General features: G+C 38.2%; 1 protein-coding gene across 1 annotated transcript; it reads right to left on the bottom strand.

Moving 5' to 3' along the window:
• Window positions 1-912: 912 nt before the first annotated feature.
• Window positions 913-13732, bottom strand: LOC112280366 (uncharacterized). The gene is made up of 33 exons (XM_090249226.1): window positions 13308-13732; window positions 12602-12792; window positions 12244-12305; window positions 11852-11944; window positions 11230-11401; window positions 10897-11012; window positions 10490-10693; window positions 9995-10058; window positions 9601-9743; window positions 9320-9367; window positions 9010-9078; window positions 8792-8867; window positions 8454-8584; window positions 8253-8333; window positions 8052-8121; window positions 7735-7799; window positions 7293-7354; window positions 6832-6955; window positions 6390-6447; window positions 5774-5886; window positions 5470-5547; window positions 5139-5213; window positions 4615-4710; window positions 4336-4445; window positions 3885-4074; window positions 3591-3705; window positions 3205-3317; window positions 2895-2975; window positions 2426-2494; window positions 2117-2263; window positions 1841-1897; window positions 1617-1697; window positions 913-1413 (listed from the first exon to the last, which is right to left on the bottom strand). The coding sequence occupies exons 2-33, from the start codon at window positions 12732-12734 to the stop codon at window positions 1363-1365; spliced, it is 3147 nt and encodes a 1048-aa protein (XP_090105352.1). The 5' UTR covers window positions 12735-12792; window positions 13308-13732; the 3' UTR covers window positions 913-1362.
• Window positions 13733-16298: the final 2566 nt, after the last annotated feature.

Here is a 16298-nt window from a genome sequence, read left to right as displayed (position 1 = left end):
TTTTTATTTTCCTAACAAATTTTAAGTCGAATATCTAAAATTTTATTAATCCATATAACTCTCATCTCTTTGCAAAACATTTAAGACTTGGTAAAAATATGCTTTTTTAGGGTCGAGATCCACAAAAACTGCTCTTCACTATCATGTCTTTATAGAAACATCTGGCATACATCCTTTCAAAGGATGTCCAAAGTTGTTTGCGGTATTGTCAATGCATTGTATCCAAGCAACTTGCTCATTAATTCTTTGTTCATGTTTCTCTCTATTCAAGAGATGCTCAAGGCATGCAAACCATGGAGAGGAACAACGGCACTCTTACCATATCATTAAAATGTAGGACTGCTTTCTTTGTTTCATGATAAAGTTTTCAGCTGTGTATATTCAACAGCGGCAATATGTATCCTACCAGCCTGTTGCTTTGTTGCTTTGTATTTGTTCAGACTAACACACATTTCAAAAAATACCAAAAGCCAGTACTCCAGTGCAGTTCTATCTATTAATCCAACCCACTTGAAGCCCAACGAAAACACTCAGGGCCCACCATCAAGAAACTGAGTGCGGGTTTGACAAGTCCTTTGACAACGTCAACACAGTTTACCGTAGAAGACTATGTTGCATGGGCCACATTTGAAAAGTCCAACTTGGCTGAAACCTGGTTGTGCAGCTGTTGTGTAGAGGCATGTTATGCTTAAAAAATGTGATGCACCAGATGAAGCACCGAACATTAGATAACAGAAGGAATCATGTGCAGTGCGTCGACATTATGAAATAATATTTCAACAAAAAGGAATCAGAGGAGCAGCTACTGTATCACAGCCCTCCTGCAACATTCGAAGGCGTAGACGATCATGCTTACAAAAATTACAGAACACTAAATTGTGGACGTAATCGACCACAAAATATGGTCAAAGCTTCAGAAGAGTGGAAAATAAGTAAATAATAGAAAAAGTAGCCAAAAAGTAGCCCCTATCCGATATGAAATGGTACAATCATTGACCGCTAAAATTGAAAATATTGCTAGTGGAACTGGAGAAGCCAATAATCTGCTATATTGACAGCAGCCATTTAACTAAGACAGCCAACACACTTGATCGTCCCAGGTAACGTGACCAGTAATGCTCAAGTTTTAACGGATTATATCGAAAACAGTAACATCTTCAGCTACTAATGAATGTAACACACAAGATCCAAAATCGTGATAAACTAATCCAGATTAATAGAGGTAACGATGGACAAAACAAATGGACACCCCATAATGCCACCTTTCGTGTCTATATCGAGCGTTTGTTAATTCAACGGGAATCAACCCATCTTCGCATCGATGCCAGTTGCCTACGATGGAGTATCAATACGTCACAATCACTATCTGCTCAAGACAGATTGGACAACACCCTTCTCTGAATCTGTGAGAGTCTGCAGAATAAGAAAGTAAACATTGAGAATAGGTAAATTACGACGACTATCAGATAGCTGCAACATAAGCAACCAGCAATGCGAAGAAAATTACCATATCAAACAAGAACAGGGGCTAGTCTAGAACCGACAAGCATCAGTAAGAATCTGTTTGAGTATGGCGGATGATGATGACAGCGCAAAGTGGAAGTTGGGAAACCTACCTGACAAAGTTGCTGAAAACTTGCTCCGTCTCTTTCCCAGAGTTGCTTGATGAAGCCAGACACATATACCGCAAGATTAATCTGAAAATCGAACCAACATCAAATTTTCAGGCTAGACCTTTCAACAATATTCGTCAAGTCATGACTTCAGCTATTCGCACATCGACACGAAGCCTTAAGATACTTCAATAAACTACATCAAAACTGCTTCAACTCAATGATACCTTATTCAATGGGTCAGATGCAGCACAAGGATCCTCTTCGTAGTCTCCTTCTTCAACCTTCACAATTCACGGGAGAAGATCAGTACACACAGAAGAGTTACAGAATATAATTCAGGTTAATAAAGGGTCGCATTCCAAAACTAAGATCCCTATGAATGCAGAACGGAACTCCTTCGAGACCACGTTTTTCTGATCATATATTGCAGATCGAGAAGTACCACTTGACAGACGAGGTCAAATGCGTGTCATTCATAATCAATCAATAACATCATGTACCTCATCTGTCAGCAGATGTTCGTATCCTGAGAGCTCTTTGAATACAGATGAAGGTCCTTTGTCTGACTTGACATCCATAGCAGCTGCATTCTCATCATCATCTTTATCATCATCCTCGTCTTCATCAGCATCCTCCCACTCTTCATCCTGAATAAGTGCTACTTTTTTAGTGCAATAGCTTATTACACACCTCCCATTTCATGTTCGCACAGCAGAGAGCTAACAAAGAAAATCTTGAGGAAATTTGCCAGATATTTAAAACTAACGCAGCGAGTGATACCTAAGCATCGAGTTTAACGTGCAGCTTACATTATCAAGTGCTGATGTTGGTCCTTGTTCCTGAGCCTCAACTAAAGAATCGGCCAACAAGGCTAAGAGCTGCAAATACAGACAAATGCAATGAGAGACACGTCCAGTCGTCATTTTGTCATGGCATTCATTACAACGAAGATCTGTCTGTCGAGGTGTTCGAATTTTTAAACACGTTCAACTTGTCCAGCTGTGGTTTAGCCTCGTCATACATTTGACCTGGGATAATCATACAGTCGTCACTGCAACAATGACCGCGATCGATACTGATTGTTTAGGCGATAGAAGGAACTTGGTGTGTTACATCTGATTAGTTAGGGGAGTCGATTCTGACATTCATATTTTAAAGATCACAATACTATTTTCATGATATCCAGAGTCAAACTGGTGAACATGATAAGAGCTCTTACTCATCATATAGGCAAATACCAGTACACACACATCGAAAAATTTAACATCAGGAAGGTACCTTCGCCTGAAGAGGTACACGAGTCCATTGGTCAGGAGAAACCTTGGCTCGCGAGCGTGTCACTATTCCACTTGCATTTGACTGCAAAAAACCAAGGTGAGAGATACTACAAAACCTTCGAAACGATTACGATCTTCATTAATTTACTAGAGCAGGAAACACAATTCATATTCAAGGTGTAACACATGCAAAAACAATTAGCACAGATCAGCTCGAGAGCGGGAGCGACGGAGGGAGAGGGAGGGAGAGGGAGGGAGAGGCGCATTTCCCGACAAAATAAGAGCTCTATCCGACTCATGCACGAACCTACCTTGATAATATGTCCTTGTACATAAATCTGTGAGAGCTGCGGATGACCAGAAGCCAGCAGCAACGCCAACGCAGTGGTACTCACTTTAATTTGATAAGATCCCTGTATTTCAACTGAGAAACAACAAATGACAAACCATTAAACTTAAATCTCTCCAAGGAGAAATACTGCCTTAGCAATACTACATAAGCTAGGTTTTACAGTTTCTCAAACAGCGAACCAGAGGGCATATAAGAAAGAATGTCTTCAGAACTAGAGTTTAAAAGGGTATAAAGAAACAAGACTAAAATTTGAAAAGAAAAATTTGTCTATGCGTGCCCTCTGCATTATAACATTATTCAAGACATTCGAATCCGTATCTGCCAGATATTCTGAAAAAGACTCACCTTGATGCATCACCCACTCTGACATTACATAAGCGAGTGCATTCTCATGCTCTTTGGCAGGAATAGTTGCCAAAAGGTCAATAAGCTGCCCAACATTTGGAGATGCCATATGCACCTGCACGCGTCGTGATTAGCAGACTGGAAGACAGAATTACTACAAAAATGTGGCAGCAAATCAAAAAAGAATATTTGCTTAATCATTTGCTCGAAAATGTGGGACTTGGGAACGTATGTGACCTACAAACACTGATTTTGCGAAACAAGGAGAGCCAAAGAACAGTTATGAATTTCTACCAATCTTGCAAACACAATTAGTAGTTTTGACTTGAGCACAGCAACACTGGTAGACTGCATGCGAATGACAAGAGCGGCAATCAGGTCCCGAATGTGTGGAGCCGTGCGCACTGAAAGTTGCGTAATGAGCGTTGTTACAAGGTTCCCAACAAACAAAGCAGACGAGCTGTCTTGTTCTGGATTCAACAACCTACAAATTCACCAGAACGAAGTAACATGAGAAACAAGTAGAAACGAAACGCTCAATTCAAAATTGGGCGATCCAGTTCACGAAATGAACGCAAATAGAGAAGATTCGAATGTAATGATGAAAGTCAAGCACGACGCAAAAAATCAAGTAAAAACAAAGAAGTTTTGGATCTCTCAACTTTCTCAGCTAAAGTAAAAAAAGTTACAGACTAATTCAAAAAGAAATGTTCAGCACTGTAATACAATGTTCCTCCACATATACCTTGCCACTGAATCTAAAAGCATACGCATGGTTTGGTCTGCGTCCCCACCCCATCCTAGTAAAGCCTCACCCCCTTCTCTAACGAAGGCTGCCAGACACTCAGTTCCGTTCTGAAAATCAGCCATACACACAATCAGTGACACATCAAGAATACTTAACGTCGTTAGACACCTAAAGTCACCACACTTTTGCAAATTAAGGCCACGTTCACGTACAAAATAACGAACCTACAATGTAAGTAATATGAATAGATATTTACGATAACCAGTATTCGCTCACCTGTAGCTCACTTGTGTCATCGCTTTGAAGAACAATAGAAATCACAGATTTGAAAGATGCGTCATGTGCTGCTTTCACAACTTCCAAAGGAGCTTTCTGCAAGATATGTTTTAATCAATTCAAATACAAATTAAGGTACTTGGGATCAGTTTTATCAAGTCCACATAGGACCTTCACAACTTCATACATTTCGACAAATACCCCGTCACCCAATGCAAAGAGATCTCAAAATGGTTTCAAATCGGCCACTGACTGATGAACTGAATAATTGACATACTACTTAACCACAAATCAAACGCATCTGGCACAATCGACGAACCCTAAAAAACTTGCTCCTGAAAAATGATACACTCCACGTCATGTAATTGGAGCACAAACATCATTCATTTCAAAACCAATTCTAAAAAATGAAAATCGGTATCAAGAAAATGTTCTTGGCTCCTATGGGGCAAGAAATTAAAAGTTAGAAATTTCATTAGAAAAAGGTTGCCAACACACGTCTGGCTCAAATTGCAACTACTTGCCTTGAGAAGCATGGCTAGAAGGTCAAGGGCTCCATTCACAAGGTCCTGTGGCTGTTGCTGCGGCTGATGCTGAGGCTGGCAAATACACGGGAATTACACAAATTGCCAAATTTAAAAAATAAAATTTGAGCAAACACTCTGTCGATACCTTGCGACACAACAGACATAACTAAGGATTTTACTTGAAACAAAATCAAATTACACAACCACTAAAAACCAAGATTGCTAAAAAAACATACTGTTGTACAACGTTTCCCAACAACTGAAATCAACCCCAGCCCAATAGAACCATAGCGATCAGATCGGACGAAGAATAAATACAAATACTTACCCTGGCTAAAATAGATGCCAACACAGGTAAGGCACGCAGTGCAAGTGGCTGAGCGCATCCCGGAACCTTTTTCAGAGTCTGCAAGCACAGGATACAAAATACGACAATAGTCTTAGGATAAGATATCCCAATCAAATCTTCCATCTAATCCAAAACTAAAATAAACCAACTGCATTTACGTGTTTGCTAAAATAGGCATAACGACAATATTTGAGGTAATATATAACGAATACTGGGGTATAGGTTTAAAACCCTACTTAACACACCACTCTTACACAATATAAAGATAATAGAAAAACCTCACCTCCAGAGTGTCAAAAGCATCACAGCTGATGAAAGGATCAGACACATTGTTAGCCCAAGTATTAAGCAAGAGGGGGGATATCACAGGCTCGGCGGCAGCAGCCGCTTGATCATCTGTGTCAGTCAACACATTCAAGATCTAAGATTCTTAGCAGATCAAAATACCGAAGAAAAAAGGTAAGAAGAGATAAGGTCGAACTTGACACAAGAGTTTGGTGAGTTGCTAGATTGCTCATCCAAAGCATATGACAAAAACATGCAGCAACCTATAAAACCTCCTTCAAACCGAATCGAGCTGAAATAGCAGCCACAAATTGAGCACCACAAAACCATTTAAGAATAACAAGCAAGCTAATCCTTCCTTATCTTATTCCGTGATTATTGCAGAGAAGCATTAATCAAGAAACGGATGGTCCACACAATCAAAAGTTCATCAGAATTCGATATCTCCACACCGATCAAACAACATTAGCACAATGCAGATAAAAACGTACATAGAACTAAAACAAACTGGAATGATAAATAATACAAAAGGGTTTACAGGAAGACAGGAAATCTACAAAGGACCATATGAAGGGGGATCATGGATTAAATAAACCAATCCAGAGAGACTTTACCTGCTTTAATTGCAGCCTGCAATGTCTCTAACACAAGGTGCAACGTCTCATCAGATGCCTGCAAGGCAATAGGAGGCAACTTATAATAAAAAACTACCCTATCTCACAGATTTTGTCAACCATAAGTCTGCTTACAGAATCGGACACACTTGAATTCTGCTGTATAATCCATGCAGGTTACAATTATTTGTGTTTTCGCCCGATGGGAATATGCATCTGTACTTAAAAAAATTGAAAGTCGCAATTTTTCAATTACAAGCGAATATCACTCTACCAAGCATACTTCAATAGCTAAAATGTATTTCCTCACAACCCTACCCATCCCTGTATATAATAAAATGAGAAGCAATTCTCAATGCTCGACATGTTGAAATTGCAGCATTGAATTTAATACATCGTTAGTTCACGTTGCATATCCTATAGTATGAGACGTGAAACCAACCTCCTGAAGTAATTTGGCGAGGGCAGCATACACTGGCCCAAGATGTGTCCTCAAACTTGAAACATTCACATGCTCGAACAACTGAGCAAGTGCCCGACAAGCGCCCACTTTGATAGGTGCAGGCCTACAATTGCTCACATAAACCACAACAGTAGCATTAACGCAGAACACAACTGAAAGAATGACATAGATGAGATTGTTGTGAGAAAGTCTATTCACGGTAACCGCTCAATGACTGAAAAGCTGATATCTAAGTGATTCTATTAAGTCGAGTTTATACTAAAGTCTCCAACTCAATACTATATGTGGATATAATGGATTACAAGCACTCTGCAACTTCAACAATGATGGAGGAAATGAACTTATTGCACATTACATAGGATGCGCCGACACAACAATAGTAGAATACCAAAACTTAAGACTTGCAACAACTTACAAAGAAACTGGAATCAAGTCCTTACATTCCATCGCCTAAACCATTAATGGCTGCATAGAAGAACTTCTCTGATCTGGGTTTATCTATCTGTAACGAATATTCAATTCCACTATATGAATAAAGAATCCAAACATATTCACTGAGTACAGGTAACAAACATGGCTTTACACTGGATTACATACATGCACGACCTGCCACCATACGTATAGGAGAAACCACATCTCGAATGCAAAGAAAGAGAACACATTCATGCAGAGCAAACAATACATTGGGCTTTAACTAGTGCGCGTTTCTCAGAAAATCTACAGAATAAGCTCAAAATGACTCTCTTGTTACAAATCCAAAACTGAATAATGAAGCCGCAACTAGGACATTCGAGTTTCAGATGATGTAGTAAATAATGGTCATGCAATTCACACTATAATCCACAAGAATTGAACAGGAAGAAAATCTCTCATGTAGCTTACCGCAGTAGAGAACTTTGCAGCAGCCCACAATGCCCTACCATGGAGAAAAGGACACTCTTGAACACCTGGAAGATCAGATGATGAACAAAAAAATCATACAGTAATCAAACCATCAAATTCTATACAACAAGTTGAAGTCTATCCCAAACCAGTTGCAACAGACAGGTCTTGGGTTCACCCAAGCATTGCAAATTCAAATGGCTACCGAAGCGGCTTGCAAATCAAACAAGAAAGCAGCGGTAAGTTATCATCCATCTAGCAATACTCAACCCCATCAACATATAATTCGTTATTTAAAGAAGAAATTCCTGATTCACCTGCGGCTCCAAGGTCCTCAGCTAAAATGCTATCGAGGAATGGCTCGAAATTAAATGAGAGTGAAACAGCCTGCAGATCACCAGCATCCAGCCTCAGTCCCTTGTAGGAAAGACTACAGCTAACATAAAGCACTTAAAAAACTTGCTAGAAGGCATGAGAATTGGAAGTAGTATTAATCTCGAGAGGTTTTTATGGTGTACCTTTGCTTCGTGCACTGTGTTAGCCATTTCATGTAGCGAATTGGCTACGGTGCCAATAGCCAGAATAGCAGCCTCTCGAAGCTGTCAATGCAGAACATCAATAAGATGTGAAAAAACGAGCAAGAAAACTGTAGTAATAAACGTTTACTAGACGTAAACTTATAAGAATAGATAATATGAAAAGCACAGCTATTTGCTTGCCTTCCACCAGTCGGTGCGACCCAGTGCTTTAGCTTGGCTCGCCTCAATCAGTCGTTGTTGCACGGCCTCAACTATAAGGCGAAGACCATCCATCTCAAAGACTGTAACCAGCTCTTCTAGAAGCAAAATGCCTGCACAGAGGAGAACTTCACGCGTGAAAAAATTTCATCCAACTCACCTACAGTGTTGCAATGATCCTTTACAAAACTTTATATCCAGACTACGACGTTCGCTGTGCTTAGTTCCAGTAAATGAAAATAAATAAAAGTTGGAGCAGAGTTCAAATTGCAATAGCAAGATGAAGAAAGCATTCGTAACATTGAGCATATTGTTCCAACCTGATACACGACAACTGTAAGTGACATCGTCTTCATCAGCAACATATTGATTTGGATCAGACGACCAGGTTTGAACCTGGAAAGAATTTAAACAGGCAACAATCATGATTATTCGATGAAAGTTACAAAGCAAAACTTTTAACAAGACGTAAAAGTTGATGTTGAAGATGGTATGGCGGAAGGTCTAGTAAATCAATTGGCATGCCAGAAACAAGCACCTGTTCTTCAGTCATCTGCATATAACCCACTGTGTAGTAGACCAATTCACCAACGGACTTCCGCACTATCTGCCAACCAAGAAAAATGACGTCACTGAGCAAATGAAAGAATGGCTAGTAACCCAATATACAATATCGAATTTCGTTGTGCTCCCAATTTCATAAGGTCTAAAAAACGGAAAGGCAGGAAATCATAAGTTATATTCGGCAACTATAGATACGTTTTCCTCAATTTCTCTAAGAAACTACTCCTCAAAGCAAAAAAGCAGTAGTACTAACAACAAACAGGGGCAAGACCAGAGAACCATACCTTACTGAAACGAGGACTAGAGACGGCTGTCAGCAAAAACTCAAAGAGCTGCAAAAAGAAAAAACCACAAAAAGAATTCGAACAAAGAAATCTCATTGTTATGCAACCTCAATCACTGATGTCTTCACAACACCTCATCTCAATATGGGTAGAAGGCCTTGACGTGAAAAAAACTGAACATTGAGATGTGGATTTCAATCAAATCAAAGAACATGCAAATTAACGAGGCTAACAAATCGACACTTGAAATGCATGAGTAGGTCAAATTCTTGATTCAAAACCTGAATAGCAAAAGATTCGAGACTTTGATCGGTGCCATCTGAGTCTGCCATGCCCGAAAAAGATTCCTCAACTCCTTTAACACAGGCTTGTTCGTAAACTTTCAAGCCCGAAACAAAGGTCTGCCATAACGGAGCAAGAATCTCTGCACAAAAGAATAATCAAACCCCACAAAAAGAAGAAAAACAAAACATGAGGACATGCAAGTGAAACAAGCATTTTGTAACATCAGTTTCCTGTTCTCATAGATTCAGACTCGAATTCTCTAAAATACAAATATCGAAAGCAGGACCATACTTACATCTGGAATAAGACCTCGCAAACATGACTTTGACTCACTAGCGTATTGTTAGTTTTGGTGCAAAGTATTTGATAAAAAAGTAGAAATTGACATACCTGGAAATTCTGCTGCAGCCAATTTCGGGAAATTCTCAACTATTCTCATCAAAACTTTAAAAGTCTGCAAAATAACGTAAGGATCAGGAAACATAAAATCAGCATGGATGGAAGTGTTAACGGTCAATATCATGGCCTAGCAAGACGCTTCCAAAACTATTTAGTAATGGTCGTCTGCAGAGATTACGAAACACAAGCACATGGTGACACGAGAATTTCGACTTGGCTATGCCGAAGGGGATGGTCTGACAAATGAATATTTTGAAGACGAACAACAAAAACACAGAGTGTCCCCTAAGTACGTATAGAAGAGCAAAAACGAATGCAACAGTTTCCTGTTCTCATTGCTGGAGGGCATACAGTAATATTGAAAGTAAAATCCAGTGGAAATAGTATTACTCGATGTATTTCAACGAATAAGAAAAACTAAATAAGGCTTCTCCATACTTATTTAGAAAGCTCTTCTATTATTTTATAGTTCATGCGTCTACCTACCTCCATTCGAAGGCCCCAGTCATCGGCATCTTCAGATGGAACGGGAGAGGTCAAAATAAGCGCGAATTGTTCCATCCATGATTTCAACATAGGCGACATCAACTCCTTCGTTTGTTGTTGATAAACACCACTCATAACTCCAAGCGTTGATATACAACTATGCAAGATGATAAGAGCTCGGCGACGTAACGAACTATCATAAGCCTATACGTAACAGAAACAATATGATTAACAAAGTGCAACAAAGATGAACCACAAAGCTGCATACTGGGCTGGTGAGCGTAACTGAAACACAGAATACTAACCATTTTACACTGAAAACATACAGTTGGTAACGACATGTTGAATAATGTGTACTAACGTTTATCTTGTTACAAAATAGTGCAGAGAGAGCGTAAAAAACTTACATCCTTGGAAGTAACGATTGCGAATAGAGCTGGGAAAAGGACGGGCACTAGGGGTGGCAACTGGACATCGTCTAGGTCTCCAGCAAACAGCGCTAAGCATCGCAAAGCTCCATGCACTGTGCCACAAGTCCAAATCAGATTGGTAGCTACTACATCGACAAAGAAATAGGAATTTTACAAAGCCAAGGAGAACAAATGTACGAAGGACAGGAATGCACATGTTAGCTCATGTCAAAAACCAAGTACCAAGCAAGGAGAAGTAAGTGCTCTCATTAGAGCAAAGCAAAACAAAATTTACAACTTACAGTGACGGTTTCATCGGAAAATCAGTACCTTTATTAATATCCGTTCTATCATTGATCAGACTGAGGAGATAACCCATCAATCCAGGCCATTCCTCAGGCCAATCCCAGTTTGCAATAGATGCAATAGCCATACCGACCGCAGTCCGGATCTTGCCATGTGGATCTTCCAATGCTGCAGGAAGCAGCTCTTTAATAGCGGCCTGTACCAGTAGATAGGTCGGAGTATAATTATTAATGCGTACTACTAGACAAACTCCTTATAAGTTTCTCAAATCTCAAAGGAAGAAGCATACAAGGTCACAGGATCTATTCATCTAATTTGCCTCGAGCTGTGCATGCAGTGGAGTGCTTTTCAATTTGAATAGCATGAAACACCATAATGAATTCCTATTCAATGGTAGACCTGAAAACAATCCGCCTTCCCTATACTTCGAAGTAGAATATCAAAACATGCAGCGGAAATTAATGGGAAATACGACAGGGATAAGGAATCTCGTAGTATTGAAAATGTACTCATGTAAGCTTTATAGTTCCGGTAAACCATACGAACCACCAGGAGTATAAATGAAGTATGTACGTAAACACGATAAAGTGATTTCTGGAAGGAATTCAAAACTCAAATAATACAGCCAAAAGCGTAGACTGCTAACCTTGTCTTCAGGTGATACTTCTGGTTCCACAAAGTTTTTCTCATCCTTCTGCCAGTGCTGCTTCACGTACTGCTTAAGCAAGACTGCCGCTAGGTAATATAGAGTCAAGTATATTTACGATTGACTGTGATAATAAGCTTTCAGGCGACAAGATACCAACACTGTTTTCATTACGAAGTCGAGCATCATTTACATTCCCTTTCACCTTCATCCCGATTGAAGGGCAATGAATTACAACCCAAGAGAATTATCAAATATTACCACTTCCACAGACACAGACTTCAAAATTAAAATTAATTGGAAAATATTTTCAAGATCACTCAAAAGCTGCTGTAGCCAACTATCCTCTTACTTAAAAGTGTGTAAAACAGAAGAACAATTTGAAGGGATATTTGTCGAAGACCAAAATGCAGCTCCGTGTTTATAATGGCCTTTGTCAAAGCGACTCCGTAACCTGAAACCCAGTAAAGAGACGAGTAAAGAAATATCAGTTCTACTTCTGTTCAACAAATATATTACACCATGTAGAAGAGACAAGAAACAGCTGATTTCTTGTTTCAAAACTGTGATAGCCCAATCGCTAGAACTAAACTGCCATACACAGCACTCTGAGCACGCTCAAATTACACACCTAGCTCTGTCTGCTGACCATTGACTTCATCGGGATTAAGGGAGTCACAATTTTCTAAACCAAAATTGTAACAAGATGTAACAGAGGACCTTTTGTATTCAATAAAAACAGTGACAGACCTGGATGAACAGAGGCCTGCTTCAAAGCCTCTTCGGCTGCGGTACGAACTTGCGGATTCGCATCGAGTGTAGCATTCAGGCAGTTGACGAGCCAAACTTGCCCTCCATCAACGGGCCCGACTCCATTTGTCATCCTATCTCCACTGAGAGTGAAATTCGAGGGAAAGAGATGTGCCTGATGCGTGGTCCCCCTGCAAACGAGCAGAAAGACGGACTTCTCTTTGACATAAACTCTCTCTGAACAAAACCAAGAGACTGCTACGCCTCAACAATCGTTATAAAAGAACGTGCATACAACTCCAGGTAAAATCGCCATCTGATAAATTGAGGAACTTCACAAGTGAGCTGAAACTGGACTTGAATTTCAAAACGCGCCAAAAACATAAGATTCAATATCAAGAAGCTTATGAAACAAAAAAACAAAAACGAAAAAAAACAAAGTGAATGCACTTCTCAGATAGCACATGACGACTTTACAGTCTCGCCAAAAATGCATTATACTGGTTCAACAGCAGAGGGTATCCTTACAGAATCAATGCTAAGAGAAAAGTAGGGCTTCCACAAAATTGCAAACCATGAGCTACAAACGCAAAAGCATCAGAGCGATAATTCCAATCACCTCTGCAAACGCATCCAGAATTAACTACATTCTCTCACTGATCTAAAAAAATATATTATCGTAGTCTACATCTACAGCTCCACTTACCAGACACCTCAGACCACCAGATCGCGTTCGAGTCAATCCACCCCCGAGATTTCCTCACATTTTAAAAAGAGTGTTCACGATTAGGAAAATATAAAAACGCGGCACTCGTTAGGCCGATAAAAATTAATGCGTCGGTCCTGTGCAGATACCGATCCAACCCGGTCAGATCCAGTGCAGCAGGAGCACAGACGCGATCGGGAGCAAGATCAAGGCGAAAGGGGTAGCAGCACCGCCAGGGGAGCGACCGACGATGATGCCTTGTGGTGCATGGCAATCAATCAGCCAGTTAGGGGGGAAGGGGGGAGGGGGGATTTGGCTATGGCGGAACAGGGTTTAGGGTTTAGAGGAGGAGGAGGGATCTGCTGGAGGGAGGTTCTAGAGCGCGCCAAACCCTACATCCATGCACTGACTCCACATGCACATTCACTCACTCAGCTTCCTTCCTTCGTCTTTGTCTTCGTATTAGTATTCACTCCCTCGCTCTCTCCCTCTCTCCCTCCCTTCTTTGTCTCCCTCCATTTTCTTCTTCTTTCTTCTTCATCTACTACTAGCTGAACCCGTGCCATCCTTATGGAAAATATGTAAAACTGTTTTATAATAGAGATTGGGTACATCTTCAATAACAATAATAATTAAACAATGTTGTAGAATTGAGCTTTTAGGTATGTGAAAGTATACATACTTACGTACATTTAACAAATGTGGTTGTTAATTAATAACAACACATGTTTGTGTTAATTTAGAATCACCATTGTATCATATTTAGAACAATTGATTTATGAAAAAACTACACACAATATGGTTTCAGAAAATTGTAATAAAAAGAAATGATCTATGTCATCAAAACCCCTACCCAACCCCAAAAAAAGTCGACCAACATGGTTTTTTTCTTCTGTTCATCCACATCCAATTGGTTTAACATTCACAAAATGATAAATCACCAAACTAAAAAAATAACTCCAAGGTAGTATATTTTGGTTAAGATCTACAAAATACATCACACAAACTATCACAAAAATAGAATTGCAATGTAATCCAGGAATAAGACATAACCTTACAAATCTAAAAAATTGGAATAATTTCTTAGCAAGGCCATGTGAATTGTTGCATAACTCAACTTTTGCTTCACTTTTGATGAAAACAATGAGAGATGCAACCAATCGGAGATCAAATTTGTCTCCTATGGTTTATCTTGTTGGTTTATCTCTCTGTGATGTGTTCTATATAAGAGATTATTACTATTGTTTGTTGCTTGTGTTTGTGGCGTGAGTTCTCTTATTCTAATGGCAATGACCATGCCTTGTTGTGGTGTTTTTAAGGCACGAAGCTCACATTGAAGTGAACATTTCTTAAATCCTTTGTTAATGTTGAATATGCTCTTTGCTCCCTCATTGAAGATTTTTCTTTTCTTTTTCTATATATATATATATATATATATATATGTATTGTGCAAGTGTATATGCATAAATAAGAAAAGAAAGAAAGAGTGTGTTTTGTTTTGAAGCTCTATGAAGAGATGAAATGTTTGGTTTGAGTAATTTGATGTATTGTGTGGAGGAGATGGTGGTTATGGTTTGTTATTACTTGCATTAAGTGCATGTTTGGAGAGATATTGAAAATGGGTTTAACCATGTTCTGATTTAGATTAACAATTTAATATTTTGGTTGGTTAAATAGTTGATTCCATTAGAATTACCCCTTTGAAAAATACAATGTTAATTGTTTTATATAAAATGAATAAGATTTATTTCTTATCCGTATTTATATGATTTCTACAATTATATTTATCGTACAAGATAATTTTAAATTCAGATAACATCTTTATATCTTATATTATTAATTCATAACTTTAATAGCATGCCATTGTGCTATATCTTACATTTTATTTTATAAATTTTTGACAAAAAATTAATAAATATATTCATGCAACTTATAATCAACCATGAGAAGTAGATGCTCAACCATGGTAAAAAAATTGTCCTTTTCAGGATTTTCTTTATTCACATTAGTTGAACAGGACACCATTCAGCATACTCTTTTTATAAATTTGTGTTTTTTTAGAATTTGTTTGGTTTGTAATTTGATGTTTTTACTCTGATTTTGGAACAGTAATATTGTTAACCTTTATATTTATTAACTTTACAACAATACTGATATCGATTTTTTAACATGTCCTATTTTTTATCACCTCAGTGATAGAATTATTATGTGTTTTTAAAGCACACAGTAGGGAATTACGCAATATATTTGCCTCTTCTAGAAGCTACAATGATTTAATAGTTGAAAGATAATTTAGAAATAATTTATTAGTGAACATAATGAGAGAAAGATATGAATAATTACAAAACTTCAGTAACCTCAAAAGGTAAAATGTAGTCATATTATTTAAAACTCCCCAATGTAATTATATGGAATTCATTGAATGATTGCAACAAATATAAAATAGTGTATAAAAATAATAATGATTTACTCCAAAATTCATAACTTAATGCATATTTGTACTTTCCTGAATAAATGAATATTTGACGACACATTAAAAAAAAATTTAACAACTTCAACAAATGTACGATTGCACAAGATATTGTGAAAGATTCTAAACTAATTAAATGTGGTTAGTTAAATTTCAATTGTTACACATAATGCTTAAAATTTTAAGAATTGAAGAATTGAGGCATTGAAACGTACTACAAACCGAATAAAGGAACAACACCAAATCTGCATAACTACTCACTTCTTTCGGTTTTAGGTTTAAATCTTGTTCAAGTACCTATATCAAGAGATTTTTTTTGAGATATTGATAGGTAATAGAATATTTAATTGTCTCATAAATAAATACTTTAGAACACAAAAGAAATATTATATTTGACAAATATTTTTAGAATGTTATATTTGAGTTGAAGAGCAAAAAATAAATTAAAAATTAAAAATAAATTAAATACATTCAATTGACTAAATACAATGGTTTTACTGCATCTGATAAAATTATTCTCA

This window comes from Physcomitrium patens, chromosome 3 (genome assembly GCF_059467195.1).
Source record: "Physcomitrium patens ecotype Gransden chromosome 3, ASM5946719v1, whole genome shotgun sequence".
NCBI classification, from domain to species: domain Eukaryota; kingdom Viridiplantae; phylum Streptophyta; class Bryopsida; order Funariales; family Funariaceae; genus Physcomitrium; species Physcomitrium patens.
This window is presented reverse-complemented; position numbering and strand designations above follow the sequence as displayed.

Coding starts and splice junctions, on each gene's coding strand:
- LOC112280366 (XM_090249226.1), bottom strand. CDS start 12,734: ATGACAAATGGAGTCGGGCCCGTTGATGGAGGGCAAGTTTGGCTCGTC. Junction 9,079..9,319: donor CTAGTCCTCGTTTCAGTAAG/GTATGGTTCTCT, acceptor CTTGGTTGGCAG/ATAGTGCGGAAGTCCGTTGG. Junction 8,334..8,453: donor GTCGCACCGACTGGTGGAAG/GCAAGCAAATAG, acceptor CTGCATTGACAG/CTTCGAGAGGCTGCTATTCT.